We start from the raw sequence: 18,159 nt of genomic DNA, 5'->3' as shown, positions 1-18,159 counted from the left end.
TAACACTTCAAAAAAATAAAGCTAAACCTAACTAAAACCTCCAATTTTGCGTTCCTATCTCGTGTTAACTGTTAGGCAAATTTTAGGCCTGTAGGCATTTAAAATTAGATGCCTAATGTACCTAGAGGCAACATTGAAGATTTCAGCTAAATTTGGCTAAAATTTGAACCGTCATAAATACATAAATACAGTGTGCACGTGGTGTCAGAGTGCCCCATATCGGTTTGATCTACGAGAATCGCGGAAATTTAGACGCAGAGTTCTGAACTGATTTTTGCGACCCCGGAAAAATGGGCAAAATTCGATATTTTAGCTAAAATCAGTGCAATTTTTTCAAAATTTTGAACCGCCATAAAAAATTTTTGAAAATTTTTTGAGAAGTTTCATTACGAAATTCGTTCATTTGAGTCCATTTTGGGTCTATACGTTCAAAATTGTTCGAACCGTTAGTCCTCCTTTAAGAGTAACGCTCCGTAAATCGACACAAATCGGCTCTTCCCCCGCGCACCGCCCTTTGGGTCCCGAGATGTCTGTGTCTCTTCAATTGACTACACACGCTCTCTCTCTCTGTCTGGATCGGTAATATAGTTCGTAACAAGAAAATCCCAGGCAATTTTTTGAACCAATCAAAAATGAAAAACTGTTCAAACAGGCCAAATTTAGCAGAAACCTTCAATTTCGCTACTAATTTTAGATGCCTACCTGCCTAAAACTTGTCTAAGTTAACACGTAGCTTAAGCCTCCAAATTGTGCACAAAAAAGTGGGAATTTGGAGATTTTACATCTATTTTTGCAAAATTTTAATAACTATATATAACTGTGCAATTCATTTGCTTAATTCCTGATTTTCCTTCCATTGCATGGCTATTTTGAAATACTCACGTTAAGTACTATTTATTAATTGAAATCAACTTTTTTCCAACAAATTAGACTTCCAAAAATAGTAAAAACTACAGAAATCGAAGGCAGAAATGAAGCGAATGGGGTCTTCCTCACTTTAAAATTTTAGGCGATGGGGTGGGAGAGGGCGCCAGAGTGAAGCAGAGAAGAGAGTGCTGATAACGAAGAGAGCGAGAGAGAAAGAAACACGAAATTTTCTGTTTACGCTGTCCGCATTTCCTCAGACAAGAAATAGTGTGGGAAATGGAGAGAGTGCTGTCTGTAGTCCTATGATGTGATCGGAAGGAAAGATCGACACAAAAAGTGATCGTAGTTTGGCCTTGTAGATCAGTTTGAAGAAAGTAAATTTGTTGAGACAAGTAGTGTATCTTCGAAGCTAACAAGATCTAATTTTAGCGAAAAGGGTCTCGACGCGACAATATTTGTTTTGAAACCAGTGTGCGCCTTTAAATGACCGAATCAGGGGTGGACGGTTCGCCAAATTTTTTTTCGGCAAATTCGGCAAATTGTCCGTTTTTGCCGGAAATTCAAATTCCAGCAATTTGTCGATTTGCCGGAAATTTCAAATCCGGCAATTTGTCGTCGATTTGCCGGAATTTCAATTCCGACAATTTGTCGATTTGCCGGAAACTTTAATTCCGGCAATTTGTCGATTTGCCGGAAGTTTCTATTCCGGCAATATGGCGACTTGCCGGAAATTCAAAATCCGACAATTTGCCGGTTTTTGCCGAAAGAAATTTCAAATCCGACAATTTGCCGATTTGTCGGAAATTTCAATTCCGGCTATTTGTCGATTTGCCGGAAATTTCAATTCCGGCAATTTGTCGATTTGCCGGAAATTTTCAATACCGACAATTTGTCGTCGATTTGCCGGAAATTCAAAATCCGACAATTTGCCGGAAATTTCAATTCCGGCAATTTGTCGATTTGCCGGAAATTTCAAATCCGACAATATGTCGATTTGCCGGAAACTTTAATTCCGGCAATTTGTCGATTTGCCGGAAGTTTCTATTCCGGCAATATGTCGACTTGCCGGAAATTTCAATACAGGCAATGTCGTTTTGCTGGAAATTTCAAATTCGAAAATTTGTCGATTTGCCGAAATTTTCCATTCCTGCAATTTGCCTATTTGCCGGAAATTTTTAATTACGGCAATTTGCAGTCGATTTGCCGGAAATTTCAAATCAGACAATTTACTGATCTGCCGGAAATTTCGATTCCGGCAATTTGTCGATTTGCCGGGAATTTGCCGGAAAAAATCGTTTGCCGCCCACCCCCATGAACAATCATCATCTTCAAACTCCGCCCATCCCACCTGATTGGTTGAAAAGTGGGCGGAGCAAATCGCTGATTGGTCGCAGTTTTAATTTTGGAGGGAATTTAGCTAAATTTAAAAATTTCGTTTTTTTGTGATATTCAGAAGAATTCGAAAAATGTTCAATTATTTGAAACTTTCTGCACTGTTTTTTGGAATTTTTCATAAAATTTCGGTTAAATCTGCAATTTTGAGAGTTTTTTCCTCAAAATGATGGGAATTTTTCAAAATGTGCTGGAAAAAATTACGAAAAATTCCAAATTTTCTCTAAAAATCAAATTTTTCGGCACTTTTTCTAGAAAAAATGCGTGATTTTTGTGGCCTGATTGCCATTTCCGATTCGAGTTTTTTTTCAAAAAAAAAAAAAAACTACGTGCAGCGGCGAGCAGAACAAATAAATAATAGTGAGTCATTTTTCGAAACGACACAAATAAAATCTTGCGGTGTACTTGGGCTCTTATCAACGAAATTTTACAGAAAAAAAAGAGACCCGTGCTGAGGAAATTGGCCCGATTGGAGCACAGAAACGTCACGATTACAAAAAAAACTAAAAATTTAAATTTTCCATGGAAATCGATTTTTTGTTCAAAAACAAGAATTTAAATTCATTTTTCTTTTTTGTTGCAAAATTGCATTTTAAATCATAATTTTGAGCTAAAAACTCACTTTACATTGGATTCGTTCCGTTTTTTTTCTATTTTTTTCCTTTTGAAGTATCCAAAATTTGATTTTCCTGTAAAAAATTCAATTTTAAAGGAGAAAAAACACATTTTTCAGTTAAAAAACCATTTTTGTCGATGGAGCGCACTTACTGACTTAACTTTTTTTACCTCAGAGAAGCAGAAATGCGAAACTTTTCGTACAAAAAGTGAACTAAAATATCGAAAAACGCAGGGAATAAATTATTTTTATAACTTTAGAATTTAAAATTTTCAAAATTAAATCATATTTCTAGATTTTTGCGTCTCGAAACGACTTTTAACCTTTTAGCTTCCATAAACTCTCGAAATCGGGGAACACGGAATCACAAACTAATTCGACAAAATGAGAGTTTTTAAAAGGAAAGGAGTTTTTTTTTGGCCTTTTTTAAAACAATATTCGGTTACGTTTACCTATTAGAAGAATATTCATACAAAATCCCGACTGACCAAATTACGCAGGAATCAGGCAAGAAGCCGACTGGATTTGATACTTGCCTAAGGTGATATTTATACTCCCTTTTTATCAGCAAAATTTTTTTTTTTGTAAATAATTGAGTGTCGATTTTGTACTGAGGAAACGCGCCAGCACTAAAAGTTCGGTAAATTTGGCAAATCGGCGAATTGCCAGTTTGCCGGTTTGCTGGAAATTTTTAATTCCGGCAATTTATCGATTTGCCGGAAATTTTCAATTCCGGCAATCTATCGATTTGCCGGAAATTTTCAATTCCGGCAATCTATCGATTTGCCGGAAATTTTCAATTCCGGCAATTTATCGATTTGCCGGAAATTTCAATTCCGGCAATTTGTCGATTTGCCGGAAATTTACAAATTCGGCAATTTGCTGGTTTGCCAGAAAATTTCCATTCCGAAAAATTGCCGGTTTGCCTAACTTGCCAGAAAATTTCCATTCCGAAAAATTGCCGGTTTGCCTAACTTGTCAGAAAATTTCCATTCCGAAAAATTGCCTGTTTGCCAAACTTGCCAGAAAATTTCCATTCCGAAAAATTGCCGGTTTGCCAAACTTGCCAGAAAATTTCCATTCCGAAAAATTGCCGGTTCACCTAACTTGTCAGAAAATTTCCATTCCGAAAAATTGCCGGTTTGCCTAACTTGCCAGAAAATTCAATTATGGCAATGTTGCGATTATCGTTTTGAAATTCTGAAATTTCCAGAAAATAAACTTGCAAACCCACAACTTGCCGAAGTGTTTTTTTCCGGCAAATTGCCGATTTGCCGCACTTGCCGGAAATTTTCCTTTCCGTCAAATTGCCGAATTGCCGGAAATTTCAATTCCGGCAATTTGTCGATTTGCCGGAAATTTACAAATTCGGCAATTTGCTGGTTTGACAGAAAATTTCCATTCCGAAAAATTGCCGGTTTGCCTAACTTGTCAGAAAATATCCAGTCCGGCAAATTGCCGGTTCGCCGAACTTGCCGGAAATGTTCCATTCCGGCAAAAATATTTAGACTACAAGGAGAATAAATGAATAAGAACACATTTTCAAAAAGTACAACCATCGGATAAATTCCATAATTTATTTAACAACAGATTCTTTATCATCATTATCATTTTGTAACAAACACAAATTATCAGCAACAAAACGGCACAGCTCTTCCAAATCCAAAGTTTTATTGTTTTTAATTAGTTGATCTAACATGTCTTTAGGAATTGAGGTGACTAGGGGAGCAGCTTTTGGTACCGTTTGCTTAACATATTCGTCTGCCAACTCGGCAAGTTTTGTCTCACGATGATGCTCCTGTAATAAGTTATTTTTAAAAAAATATTCTGGAAAAATTTACAATTTTATTGGGAAATTCTAAAAAATGAACTAAAATTACATGATTCGTCTCGAAATAAAATTTTTTTCAACTAGAACTTTAGGCTAATTTAGGCCAATTTTTGAGCATTCTCCCCAATGTTTCAGTTAACGGGATTTTCTTCATTTTGACTGTTTCAGGTAAGAATTTATATAAACGAACATGTTCATGTGCAGATATTTGATACAAATGCTGTCTCCACTCCATTTGCTGCTTTGCTCGGATTTTTCGGGAACCTAAAGTCCCAATTACTCCGTTTTTTAGACGTAGGTCTTCAGCAGCTTTTTCAAATTCTTCTCGAGCACTGGCGAGCCTCTATAATTTGGTTAATAATTTTAAAATTGACTTTTCAAAAGAAAAAGTCGGAAATTCAGAAATTCCACAAAAAAAGTTTAAAAACGGGATTTACAAACTAAGGAGAACTCCCCGACCAATCACCATCTTTGAACTACGCCCACTCGATCTGATTGGTGGAAAAGTGGGCGGAGCAAATCGCTGATTGGTCGCAGTTCTCAGTTTTGCATTTTTGAAAAAACTCAAACTAAAGTAGGACTTTTTTATTTATTCGCTATTTTTTTGACAAATCGGCAAATCGGCAAATTGAAAAATTCCGGCAAATCGGCAAATTGAAAATTTTCGGCAAAACGGCAAATTGAAAAATTCCGGCAAACCGGCAAATTGAAAATTTCCGGCAAATCGGCAAATTGAAAACTTCCGGCAAATCGGCAAACTGATGGAATTGAAAATTTCCGGCAAATCGGCAAATTGCAGGAATTGAAAAATTTCCAGCAATTCGACAAATCAACAAATTGCCGGTATTGAAAGTTTCCGGCAAATCGGCATATTGCCGGAATTTATAATTTCTGGCAAATCGGAAAATTGCCGTTATTGAAAATTCCCGGCAAATCGGCAAATTGCCGGAATTGAAAAATTCCGGCAAATCGGTAAATTGAAAATTTCCGCAAATCGTCAAACTTCAGGAGTTGAAAATTTCCGGCAAATCGACAAATTGCCGGAATTGAAAATTTCTGGCAAATCGGCTAACCGGCAAAATAAATTTTCGGCAAATTGGTCACTTTTTTTTTGAAATTTAGAGAAAAAACCTACATGAAAATTCAAATTAACAGTTTCATCCTGTGCAAACATTTCAGCAAACTTCTTATTCAATTCCATTTTCTCATTTTCATATTCCAATTTCAGCCGTTCTACTCCAATTTCTGACATCATTTTTCTCAAATCCACTGCAAAATTCGCATTTTTCTCTTTTATCGCCGTTTTATTTTTGAGAAGTTGAATGCGTTTTTTGATTTGATTACTTCGAATTTCCGCATGCTTTCGTTGATCTTTTTTCTTTTGAACACACTTTCGGGCGTACTCACGGTTTTTGGCCATTTGACGGTGACGTTCCTGAATAATTTGGATTTAAAATTGATATTCTTGCCAAAGTTGAAATTTCCGGCAAATTGGCAAATTGCCGATATTGAAATTTCCAGCAAATCGGCATTTTTTGTCGAAAATCAAAATTCCGGCAAATCGGCAGTTTTTTGCCGAAAATCAAAATTCCGGCAGATCGGCAGTTTTATTGCGGAAAAGCAAAATTTCCGGCAAATCGGCATTTTTTTTTTGCTGAAAATCAAATTTTCCGGCAAATTTTTTTCGGGCAAAATTGGGAAATCGAAAAATTGCCGGAATTGAAAATTTCCGGCAAATCGGCAAATTGATGGAATTGAAAATTTCCGGCAAATCGGCAAAATCGATGGAATTGAAAATTTCCGGCAAATCGGTAAGTTTCAGGAATTGAAAACTTCCAGCAAATCGGCAAATCAGCAAACTGCCGGAATTTAAAGCTTCCGGCAAATCGGAAAATCGGTACATTTTCGGAATTGAAAACTTCCGGCAAACGGCAAATCGGCAGTTTTTTTTTGCCGGAAATCATAATTTTTTGCAAATCGGCAAACCATCAATTTGCCGATTTGCCAAATTCGTCGACAAAAAAATTTGCTGAGCCCCAATTGCTATCCTGATTTGAGTGAGGCTTTTCAGAAAAATTTGGAAATTATTTTCAGATATAACAAATCTTTTTCTACACTACAAAAAATAGGCGTTAGGCGGGCATGTACATCTAACCTAAATTTTGTACTAGAAGTTGTAAAAAATCCACACAAACCTGTTCTCTCTTGTCCATCTTACTCGGATCTTTATTCAATTTCTTAAATTCCTCTTCCCACTCCAAATCCCCATCTGTATCCATCTTTGAGTAGCCTTCATTGTAATTATTATCAGTGTACTCATCTTCTATATCATCCAACATCTTCGCCTCTACTTCTTGTTTTATCTCCACTGGACCCATGTTTTGCAGTTGGCTCATTAAAAAGTTGAATACAAAGTTCTGGGAGCCTGACGATTCATTGTTATCTGACGACTCGTGTTCCAGCTTTACCGAATTCTGGTTGTTTTGCGTGGAGTCAAAGTGTTTTAGAATCATGTCACGACTGCCACTTGTTTCGTTATTCATTCTGTAAAATTTGGAATTTTTTGGTCTTGTCTGAAACTTTCGGGCCAGGCCCAATTGTGCATTTTAAAAAATTTTTCGCATCGTCTTTCGCTTATTGGTTCCTCGTCTTTCGCTTATTGGTTCGCGACTGTTTTTGTAACGAACTTATGAGAAAGTTTGCTGATTCTTATCAAAACACTAATTTTGCCGATTTGCCAGAAATTTTGATTTTCGGCAAATTGCCGATTTGCCAGAAATTTTAAAAGGGATTTTTCAACATTAATGTAGGAAAAAAGTTTGCCGATTAAAATTGAAATTTTGAAATTTCCAAAAAAAAAGTGCAAAATCATAATTTGCCAAACATTTTCGGCAAAAGGCGTTTTTCCGGAAATTTCGGCAAATCGACAGTTTGCCGCTTTTCCGATTTGGCGGAAATTTTTAATTCCTGCAATTTGCGGATTTGCCCGATTTGCCGGAAATTTCAATTCCGGCAATTTACCGATCTTCCGGAAATTTTAATTCCGGCAATTTGCCGATTTTCCGGAAATTTTCAGTTCCGGCATTTTGCCGATTTGCCGGAAATTTTTAATTCCGGCAATTTACCGGTAATTTTTAGGTCCGGCAATTTGCCGATTTGTCCGATCATCCGGGAATTTTAATTCCGGCATTTTACCGATTTAAAGGAAATTTCAATTCCGGCAATTTTCCGATTTGCCGGAAATTTTAATTCCGGCAATTTGCCGATATGCCCGATTTGCCGGAAATAGTTAATTCCGGCAATTTGCCAATTTACCGGAATTTTTTAATTCCGGCAATTTACCGGTAATTTTTAGGTCCGGCAATTTGCCGATTTGTCCGATCATCCGGGAATTTTAATTCCGGCATTTTACCGATTTAAAGGAAATTTCAGTTTCGACATATTGCTGATTTTCCGGAAGTTTTCAATTCCGGCAATTTGCCGATATGCCCGATTTGCCGGAAATAGTTAATTCCGGCAATTTTCCGATTTGCCGGAAATTTTAATTCCGGCAATTTGCCGATATGCCCGATTTGCCGGAAATAGTTAATTCCGGCAATTTTCCGATTTGCCGGAAATTTTTAATTCCGGCAATTTGCCGATATGCCCGATTTGCCGGAAATAGTTAATTCCGGCAATTTGCCAATTTACCGGAAATTTTTAATTCCGGCAATTTGCCGATTTGCCGGTAATTTTTTATTCCGGCAAATTGCCGACTTGCCGATTTCGCCAAACGACAATTGCCACCCACCCTGTTTTGGACGCGAGATATACATACACGTCGCCAGCAACCGGCAATTGCCAAAGTTTCTGCAACCGGCAGCTTCTGGTTGCGGAAACTTCGGAACTTCGGCAATTTGGCCCCTAATGTAAGAGCCCTGATGCCCATCGTGAACTCACTGATGCATTCAGGAATCTACAGTAATCATCAAGGGCGGAGCTTGATCCTTCCATATTTTCCTAACCAAAATTTCAAAACATACCTATCCCCAGTTCCTTAGATTCAAAATCGTCGTTGTCAGTCAAAAAAAAGGCAAGAGACCAATGGTGGGGGAGACAGTGTGTGTGTGTGTGTGTGTGTGATAAGAGAACACAACTTCTTGCTAAGAAGAGTGAAGACAGTGAATGCATGATGTTTGCCTGCATCATGACATCGTTTGATTGTATTGAATAGAGGAGGAGGGCAGCATCAAAAAAATGAGAAATAGTCAGAGGAAAGATGTGAGAGCCTTAGAGAAAACAGAGTAGGAAATACTGTGCGACATACTTGGTATCTGAGCAGTGGTTGAGACAGTGGGGGGGGGGGGGGACAGTGAAGGTGATTAGCAAGATTGATAAGAGACTGTTGATGGGGGATGGGCACTGATTGCTGTAATTTCCAATACATCGCAATTGTACATTCGATGGATGTAAATGCAATTGACAGATTAATTAGGTATTATATTGTATAAAAATGGGTTGGAAAGGCATATCAAAAGCTGAAAAAAGGTATCTATAGAAACCCATTCCAAAACCAAATTTCAGAAGCATCACGTGGTGCTAGGCTGTCCCATTACGGTTTGATCTACAAAAAATGCGGGAATTTTTCGCCCAAAAATATGTGACGTCAGCACGTTCTTAACCATGCAAAATCAGTTGAGAACTCTGCGTCTCTTTCCCCGCAATTTTTGTAGATCAAACCGAAATGGGACGCAATGAAGCATTACAATGAAGCATTACAGCGAAAAATGAAAGATAAATCTTTCCAGGACATGTAGCAAAAGCGGTTCTGTGGCTCGAGAAAGGTTTGAAAAAATGAAGAACAATGTATTCTTGAGCAGAATCCATGTAATATTTTGGTAGTTGAAACCCTGATTTTAGAATTTATCCAAATGAATTCTCGGAATTTTCAGTTTTAATAATATAATTCATTAGATTCACAGTGAAGTGAAACCTGATTAAAAAAGGATTAAAGGACGAAATATAATTTTTGTCTGAAGCCTACAGGAAAAATGTTTCATTGTTGAAGTGGAAATTTTCATTTTCGACAATTTGCCGGTTTGCCGGAAATTTTTGTTTTAGACAAATTGCCGATTTGTCGGAAACGTTCAGTTCCGGCAATTTGCCGATTTGCCGGAAATTTTCAGTTACGACAATTTGCCGATTTTCCAGGAATTTTCAGTTCCGGCAATTTTCTGATTTGCCAAAAAAAAATTACGGCAATTTGCCGAGTTGCCATTTGCCGGATATCAGATTTGCCGGAAATTTTTAGAGGGGTTTTTTTAAAGACGGAAACACTTAAAACTGTGCCTTTTTGAAAAATTCGTTTCCTGTTATGTTTAGATATTTTCATAGAACTTGCTTTTTTATTTTGACAAAAATTTCCGGCTATTGCAGTTTTTCAATCCGGCAAATAGACGATTTGCCAATTTGCCGATATGCTGTAAATTTTCAAATCCGGCAATTGCCGTTTTTCTGGCCAATTCGGCAAAAAGACATTTTGCCGATTTGCCGATTTGCCGGAAATTTTTAATTCCAGCAACTTGCCGATTTGAAATGTGTTTTCCAAGTCTACATTTAATGATAAAGTATAGAAAAGTATTTGATTTGATTGAAAACAACTATAATTTGGATTGGAAAAACTGAAAAAGTGCTGAAAGTTTATCTGGAAGTTGAAACTGCTCGAAAAAAAATGTAAACCTTTAAAAAAATTTTCGAGGACTTTTCAGTTTTTTAAATTTAAAGGGTGAAGTAATCTTTAGTAGTAGGAAAACTAGTTTTCAAAATCTTTCGTTTTAATAGGAATTTCAATATTTTATAGATTGACCAACCTAAAAAAGCTTTTTTTCATCAAGTTTTATTATCATATTGCATCCAGTTTTCCAGTTTTTTTTCTAGAATTCACTAAATTTATCAAAAATAGCGGCCCATGCAAATTTCCGGAAAATCGGCAAGTTGTCGGAATTGAAAATGTCCGTCAAATCGGCAAACCGGCGAATTGCCGATTTGCCAGAAAAACGGCCAAATTGTGGTTTAGCAAATTTTGTTTTGGAAATTTCAGAATTTCAATTTTGATTGGCAAAATTGTACACACCCTAGAAATGACCCTTCATCTATTTTGGAAAGTCCGTAAATTCTATGAATATATCTGAAGAAAATGGGAAACAATTCTTTAAGGCACGGTTTTAAGTGTTTCCTTCTTATAAAAAATCCCTCTACACACTTCCGGCAAATTCATATTACGGCAAATTGTCAAACCGGCAAATTGCCGGAATTGGAAATGCCCGGCAAATTGGTAAATCGGCAAATTGCACCTGTGAAAATCCTGAAGTTTCTGAACTTGTATGTTCACTTTTCTACTCAACTCACTGCCCATTCCAAATGCAAGTAACAAGTTGATGCCCCAACAAATGTGATAATATGATACCTAACTGATAAAAGTTGAGAAACAATTTCTCTGCTTGTCTGTCACACAATAATCACCGCGTCTTTTGCCCCAGTCTTTCCTGCTAAGATAGACATGTTTGTCCGTTTTTATGTGGTGAAAGTACATGTTTAATCAAGAGACACAGACATTCTAGACGTGATGATAAGTCAATGACGTGTCACTGTGTATAGAAGGAGTCTTCTGAGCAGTTTCGTTCATGATGGCAGAGCAACGGAATTGATATTGTTGAACGAAATGCACAAAAGGGTCGGAAAACTGAGTTGCATCATGGTTTGAGAGTATGAAGGAATTTTCAGATTTTTAGGAAAAAAGTAACTCCAAATTGAAATTACATTAATTTGAAAAAACATGAAATTTTAATTTCCAAAAAATCAGCCAAGTTATAGCGTTTTAAAACTGTCTAAAAACTGTTTTTTCAAACAAAAAAAATTAAGGTGGAGTAGCACCTAGGGCTCCCACGGTAGGCAGGCGCGGTTTTACGGCCTGACGCCTGCCTATCGGCAAATTGCCGGTTTGCCAATTTGCCGGAAATTTTCAATTCCGGCGATTTGCCGATTTACCAATTTGCCGGGCATTTTCAATTCCGAAAATTTGCCGTTTGCCGAAGTTCAATTTGCCGGAAGCTTTTAAAGGGATTTGTTTAAAAGACTTAAAACTGTGCTTTTTTTGAAATTTTTTTCCCATCTTCTTCAGATATTTTCATAGAATTTACTGACTTTTCAAACTAGATGTATGAACATCCATAGGATGCGTGCAATTTTTCCGATAAAAATTGAAATTCTGTAATTTCCAAAAAAAAAAGTGCAAAGTCACAATTTGGCCCTTTTTCCGACAAATCGGCAATTCGCCGGTTTGTCGATTTGCCGGATATTTCCAATTCCAGCAATTTGCCGATTTACCAATTTGCCGGGCATTTTCAATCCCGGAAATTTGCCGATTTATCAAAAATTTTCAATTCCGGCAACTTGCAAATTGCCGAATTTGCCGGAAAGTTCAATTCCGGCAAGTTGTCCATTTACCAATTTGCCGGAAATTTCAATTCCGGCAACTTGCAGATTTACCTATTTTCCGGAAATTTAAATTCCGGCAATTTGCCGATTTGCCGATTTTCCGGAAATTTTCAATTCCAGCAACTTGCTGATTTGCCAATTTGCCGGGCACTTTCATTTCAGACAATTTGCCGATTTTCCGGAAATTTTCAATTTCGGCAACTTGCCGATTTACCAATTTGCCGGGCATTTTCAATTCCGGCAACTTTCCGATTTTCCGGAAATTTTCAATTGGAATAATTACCACTTTTTGAAACGAAATAAATTTTTTTTTGTTTTTTGGGCACAATTAAAGGGGCTTTTAATAATTTTCCCACTGGTTTAACTTAAAGAAAGTGAAAAAAAACATATTACACAGCTGTAAGGCTTTTTTCAAATTTGAAGAAAATACTTCTATTGATCTACAAATTTTGAACAAAAATTCCAATATTAAATTTCTTTGAAATTTGTATATGTTTTCCACTGATATAAACTATTTTGTTTTACTGTTCGTACAGATTTTTTTTTGACAATTTCAAAACTTTCGTAACATGGCAGAACCTGCTCTGCCGCTGCTCCCTTTTTTGGAAAATTAAAAAAACTAATCCTAGTTTCCTAAATTCATTAAAGTTCATCAAGCAGGGAAAAACTATAAATTTTATTAAAAATGCAATATAAATACAAAAAATAATGAATAAATTAAAATGTTTGCACAGATTTCATAGAGTAAGCCTAAATTTTTTTTTTGAAATCTGTGCACACACGCCACAATTCAGAAAAACGTTATCCAAAAATTATCCCGGATTGAAAATAATATTGCGGAGCTCCTGAAATTGTATCATCTGGTCAGGGTTTTGTATAGAATTGTAGGCCTTCTCCCAGAACTCCCCAGGAATTTCTCTGGCGTGAGGAACAAATAAGCTCCAATAGTAGCCGAAAAGCATATTCTTCTCAGCTTCTATTCTGATGTCCTGTAATTATAAACAAGAGATATTGAAATTAGAAAAACATTCCGTGATTATTTTCATTCCGTGATTATTTTCATTCCGTGATTATTTTCATTCCGTGATTATTTTCATTCCGTGATTATTTTCACTCGGGAATCGCTCGCCCACTGGGGGAGTCTACGCAAGGACAACGCAAGGATGGGGGAGTCTACGCAAGGACAACGCAAGGACACGGACAACATTCTAATGGAATGGAAACAATTGCCCGACTGCACCAATTCTAGTTCAAGCGAACAATGATAACTTTTGTATTCTGTATTCCTTCACGTCTCCCAGCGAGCGTAATAAATTATTATTATTATTATTATTTTTCACCTAGACACGTAGTGCCAGACTGTCCCATTACGATTTGATCTACAAAAAATGCGGGAGTTTTTTGCCCGTCAGCACGTTCTTAACCAGTTGAGAACTCTGCGTCTCTTTTCCCGCATTTTTTGTAGATCTACGTAGATCAAACCGAAATGAGACACTCTGACACCATGTGCCTAGACATAAATCAAATAAATATACAAATATCTTATAAAAAATATGATCGACTTTCAAAATTATGGTAGTCGAGAGAAATTGTTGTACCTTTTTTAAAAGTTTTAATTTTTTGAATCTTTAACTATGGTATTTGTTAACACAATAAACACTTACATATTCCAAAACCTTTGCTTCATAATTATAATGAATAGTTTCAAAATCCATCTTCACCCTGTTGTGTCGAGTAGCGAAGGTTACTTGACTTACTTTTTCTCGTTCCGCCTGGAAAATTATTAGATATATAATTAAAATTTTTTATACTAAAAACGCCGTCGAATAAACGAATTTCGTAATGATCCGATAGTTACAGCCAAAAAGTGGCAAATTTTTGGCCATTTTTGGTTACCTATCCGCCTTAGATGTTCCGGCAAATTGGCGAATCGGCAAAATGCCGGACTTGAAATTTTTTGGCAAATTGCCGAAATTAAAATTTTTTGGCAAATTGCTGGAATTGAAACTTCTGGCAAATCAGAAAAGGGCCGAAATTGAAATTTCCGGCAAATCGGAAAACCGGCAAATTGCCGAAAAATTTAGTCAAATTGTGGTTTTGACATTTTTTTTTTGGAAATTCCAGAATTTCAATTTTAATTGACAAAATTGTAAGAATGTTCCTACTGAAAATTACGGGAAAATCGGCAAATTGCAGAAACTGCAAATTTCCGGCAAATCGGCAAATTCTCGGAATTGAAAATTTTAGGTAAATTGGCAATTTGTCGAAAATGAAAATTTCCGGCAAATCGGCAATTGGCCGAACATGAAAATTTCTGGCAAATCGGCAAATGAACGGAAAATTTTCGGCAAACCGGCAAATTGATGGAATTGAAAATTTCTGGAAAATTGCCGGAACTCAAAATTTCCGGCAAATCGGCAATTTGCCAAACATGAAAATTTTCGGCAAATCGGCAATTTGCCAAACATGAAAATTTTCGGCAAACCGGCAAATTGATGGAATTAGAAATTTTTGGCAAATTGCCGGAATTGAAAATTTCTGGCAAATTGCCGGAATTGAAAATTTCTGGCAAATTGCCGGAATTGAAAATTTCTGGCAAATTGGCGGAACTCAAAATTTCCGGCAAATCGGCAATTTGCCAAACATGAAAATTTTCGGCAAACCGGCAAATTGATGGAATTAGAAATTTTTGGCAAATTGCCGGAATTGAAAATTTCTGGCAAATTGCCGGAATTGAAAATTTCTGGCAAATTGGCGGAATTGAAAATTTCCGGCGAATCGGCAATTTGTCGAAAATTAAATTTTCCAGCAAATCGGCAAATCGGCAACCGGTAATTTGCCGATTTGCCAGTCTGCCAAATTTGTCGTCCCTGATATAAACTATCAAAACATGCAATAAAGGATGATAATTCAATTTAAAAAAAATCAATTTTGGCCCGCTGCGACACAGAAAAATTGTAAAAATTGGAGTAAATTTGGAACCGCCATAAATAAAAATTTGAAAAATTCGCGCATTTGAGCACACTTTACGACCTATAGGTACACCTACCATCTCCTTTTTATTATCCTTATTGTAGGTAGCAACATCCAATTCTCGTTTTTTAATGTTTTGCAATTTTTCAGCAACCACCAATGTATCATCCTTTTGCCGTTCCAACAAACTTTTCTGCCAGATTTTATTTTTCTCAACCTCCAAATTGTGCAAGAAGCTTATGACATCTTCAGTTCCAATATTGGAATTGTTGGAGTTGTTATCACCCAAGAATGGAATCAAAACTCTATCACAAGCGAAATGAAGCAATTTTTCTGTTTCTAGGTTTTTAGAAACTATATCAGTCTTCTCCGATGTCAAATTTTCAAATCTCTCCTTATTGTGCTCCAATTCGAGTTTCTTATTTTTCAAGCACTTTGAAGAGTACCCCTTTGCCTTCTCTTTTCTGCGATAGTCCTGAAAACATAATTTATACTTGAAAACAAAAAAAATATTATCACAACTTACATCCAATTGTGCATCAATAGATGCAATCGGTGATTCTAATTCCATTGCCACTGGTGACGGAACAGCAGGAATTGGCTCCATTTTGAGCCATTCAACTGTGTTCTTGGCTTCAACTTGTGGAATGGCATATCCTGAAAACGGAACGTTTATTCCCAATTTAAATGAGAAGATCTGAAATTTGTACTAAATTTTTTAAACTGAAATCCCCCTTTAAATTTTGATTTTATGACTTAAAAACTTGCCAATGCAAATTTTCAATTTTACTTTGGCAGCTCTAATTAGGGCGGAAATTTCGGCAAAGCGTTCGGCAATTTTTTTCCGTCAAATCGGCAAATCGGCAAGTTTCCGGTTTGCCGATTTTCCGCAAATTTTCATTTCCGGCAATTCGGCAAATTTCCGGTTTGCCGGAAATTTTCAGTTACGGCAATTTGCCGATTTTTCGGAAATGTTTAGTTCCGCGAATTTGCCAATTTGCCGGAAATTTTTAATTCCGGCAATTTTCCGGTTTGCTGGAGACTTCCATTTTCGGCAAATTGCCAATTTTCCGGAAATTTTCAGTTTCGGCAAATTGCCGATTTGCCGGAATGGTTCATTTCGAAAAACTGCCGGTTTGACGGTTTGCCGGAAATTTTCATTTCCGGCAATTTCCCAATTTTCCGGAAATTTTCAATTCCGGGAATTTGCTGATTTGCCGATTTTCCGGTTATTTTCAACTCCGGCAATTTAACGATTTCCCGGAAGTTTTCATTTTCGACAAATTGCCGGTTTGCCGATTTGCCGGAAACTTTCATTTTCGACAAGTTGCCGGTTTTCCGGAAAATTTCAGTTCCGCGAATTAGCCAATTTGCCGGAAATGTTTTGTTCCGCGAATTTGACAATTTGCTTGAAAATTTCAGTTCCGCCAATTTGCTGATTTGCCGGAAATTTTCATTTTCGGCAATTTGCCAATTCGCTGATTTTCCGGAAATTTTCAGTTCCGGCAATTCGGCAAATTTCCGGTTTGCCGATTTTCCGGAAATTTTCAATTTCTGCAATTGGCCGATTTGCCAAAATTTTTCAATTCCAGCAATTTGGCATTTTTCCGGAATTTTTCATTTTCGACAAGTTGCCGGTTTGCCGGAAATTTTCAATTCCGGCAATTTGCTGATTTGCCGAAAATTTTCAGTTTCGACAAATAGCCGATTTGCGGAAATTTTCAGTTCCGGCAATTTGCCGGGCTGTCGATTTTCCGAAAATTTTTAGTTTCGGAACTTTTCATTTTCGACAAATTGTCGGTTTGCCGATTTTCCAGAAATTTTTAGTTTCGGAAATTTGCCGGTTTACCGATTTGCCGGAAATTTTCAGATCCGGCAATTTGCCGATTTTCCGGAAATTTTCTTGTTCGGCAAAAGTGCTCGGCAAAAGTCAGGTTCGGCAAAAGTCAGATTTGCCGATTTGCCGAAAATTTTCTTGTTCGGCAAATTGCCGGTTCGCTGATTTGCCGGAAAAAAGACAGATTTCAGCCCAAAATTTGAATTTTTAATTTAGTGAACTATAATAATTTTAACATTTTTTTTTGCCAAAAAATTCAAAAAAACTATATTTTTGAAGATTTTACGGGCCTGCGAATATTCTTGTAGCCACTCACCATTATTGTTACAATAGTTGTTCCCCATCTCCAGTACCTCCTCCTCTCCAATCCATGGTTCCAATGGACCTTCTGGAATATCCAATTGCCCATGATTCATCGGATTATATACTTGAAGTTCGTAAACTGGCTTCTGGTAATTATCATTTTGTGAGTACTTTCTTTGAATATAGTCAAGATCTGAATCGGCTGGAAAATCTGGATAATCCTGTTGTTTCTGAAGTGCATTTTGCTGAGTTGGAGTCCATGAATCCACGTGGTTATGTGAATTGTAGTTCCAATTCGGGTCGATCTCCATTTGTGTTTTGAATCTGAAATGTCAAAATTGAAGTGATGATAAGAGGCAATGATTGAATCGAGAAAAACTATAGGGTTATATTTGAAAAAAGGCACTGATAAGGGCCAGAGAAATGACGTAAACGGCGTCATATCAGACAATTTCCAGAGAAAATTAGTCAGCGTCAATACGTAATTCGTGTTCATTTTTGCGGAAGCTCACTGATTCAGGTTGAGTCACAGGTACTATCGTAAGAGTCAAAAAATTCCCACTTGGAAAAAAAACATGGGGTGAGCCTAACAGCACATATTTTGTTCTAGATATTGTATCAGAGTTAAGCGGTAATTGCGGCAATTTTTTTATAGGCAAATTTGACAAAACGGCAATTGCCGGTTCGCCGAATTTGCAGGAAATTTTCTGTTCCGGCGACTTGCCAATTTGCCGGAAATTTCAAATCCGACAGTTTGCCGATTTGCCGAAAATTTCAAATCCGACAGTTTGCCGATTTGCCGGAAATTTTAAATTCCGACAGCTTGCCAATTTGCCGGAAATTTCCAGTTCCGGCAAAATATTT

General features: G+C 36.9%; 3 protein-coding genes across 3 annotated transcripts; all 3 read right to left on the bottom strand.

Annotated features, from left to right (window-relative positions):
• Positions 1 to 4,439: 4,439 nt before the first annotated feature.
• zip-12 (BZIP domain-containing protein) lies at positions 4,440 to 9,047 on the bottom strand. Its single transcript, NM_001383009.3, has 5 exons — positions 8,729 to 9,047; positions 6,902 to 7,250; positions 5,842 to 6,141; positions 4,897 to 5,049; positions 4,440 to 4,673 (listed from the first exon to the last, which is right to left on the bottom strand). The coding sequence occupies exons 2-5, from the start codon at positions 7,247 to 7,249 to the stop codon at positions 4,452 to 4,454; spliced, it is 1,023 nt and encodes a 340-aa protein (NP_001369823.1). The 5' UTR covers position 7,250; positions 8,729 to 9,047; the 3' UTR covers positions 4,440 to 4,451.
• Positions 8,729 to 8,767, bottom strand: Y75B8A.63 (uncharacterized protein; the record flags this gene model as incomplete). Its single annotated transcript, NM_001361742.1, has 1 exon — positions 8,729 to 8,767. One exon carries the CDS (start codon positions 8,765 to 8,767, stop codon positions 8,729 to 8,731), a length of 39 nt encoding a protein of 12 aa, NP_001348757.2.
• Positions 9,048 to 12,846: 3,799 nt separating the features above from the next.
• Y75B8A.28 (uncharacterized protein) lies at positions 12,847 to 17,625 on the bottom strand. Its single transcript, NM_067199.4, has 5 exons — positions 17,309 to 17,625; positions 15,682 to 15,812; positions 15,232 to 15,630; positions 13,847 to 13,954; positions 12,847 to 13,171 (listed from the first exon to the last, which is right to left on the bottom strand). The coding sequence occupies exons 1-5, from the start codon at positions 17,604 to 17,606 to the stop codon at positions 12,995 to 12,997; spliced, it is 1,113 nt and encodes a 370-aa protein (NP_499600.2). The 5' UTR covers positions 17,607 to 17,625; the 3' UTR covers positions 12,847 to 12,994.
• Between the last annotated feature and the right edge of the window lie 534 nt (positions 17,626 to 18,159).

This window comes from Caenorhabditis elegans, chromosome III (genome assembly GCF_000002985.6).
Source record: "Caenorhabditis elegans chromosome III".
Taxonomy (NCBI): Eukaryota; Metazoa; Nematoda; class Chromadorea; order Rhabditida; family Rhabditidae; genus Caenorhabditis; species Caenorhabditis elegans.
The sequence above is the reverse complement of the archived record's forward strand: the minus strand, read 5'-3'. Positions and strand labels throughout refer to the sequence as shown.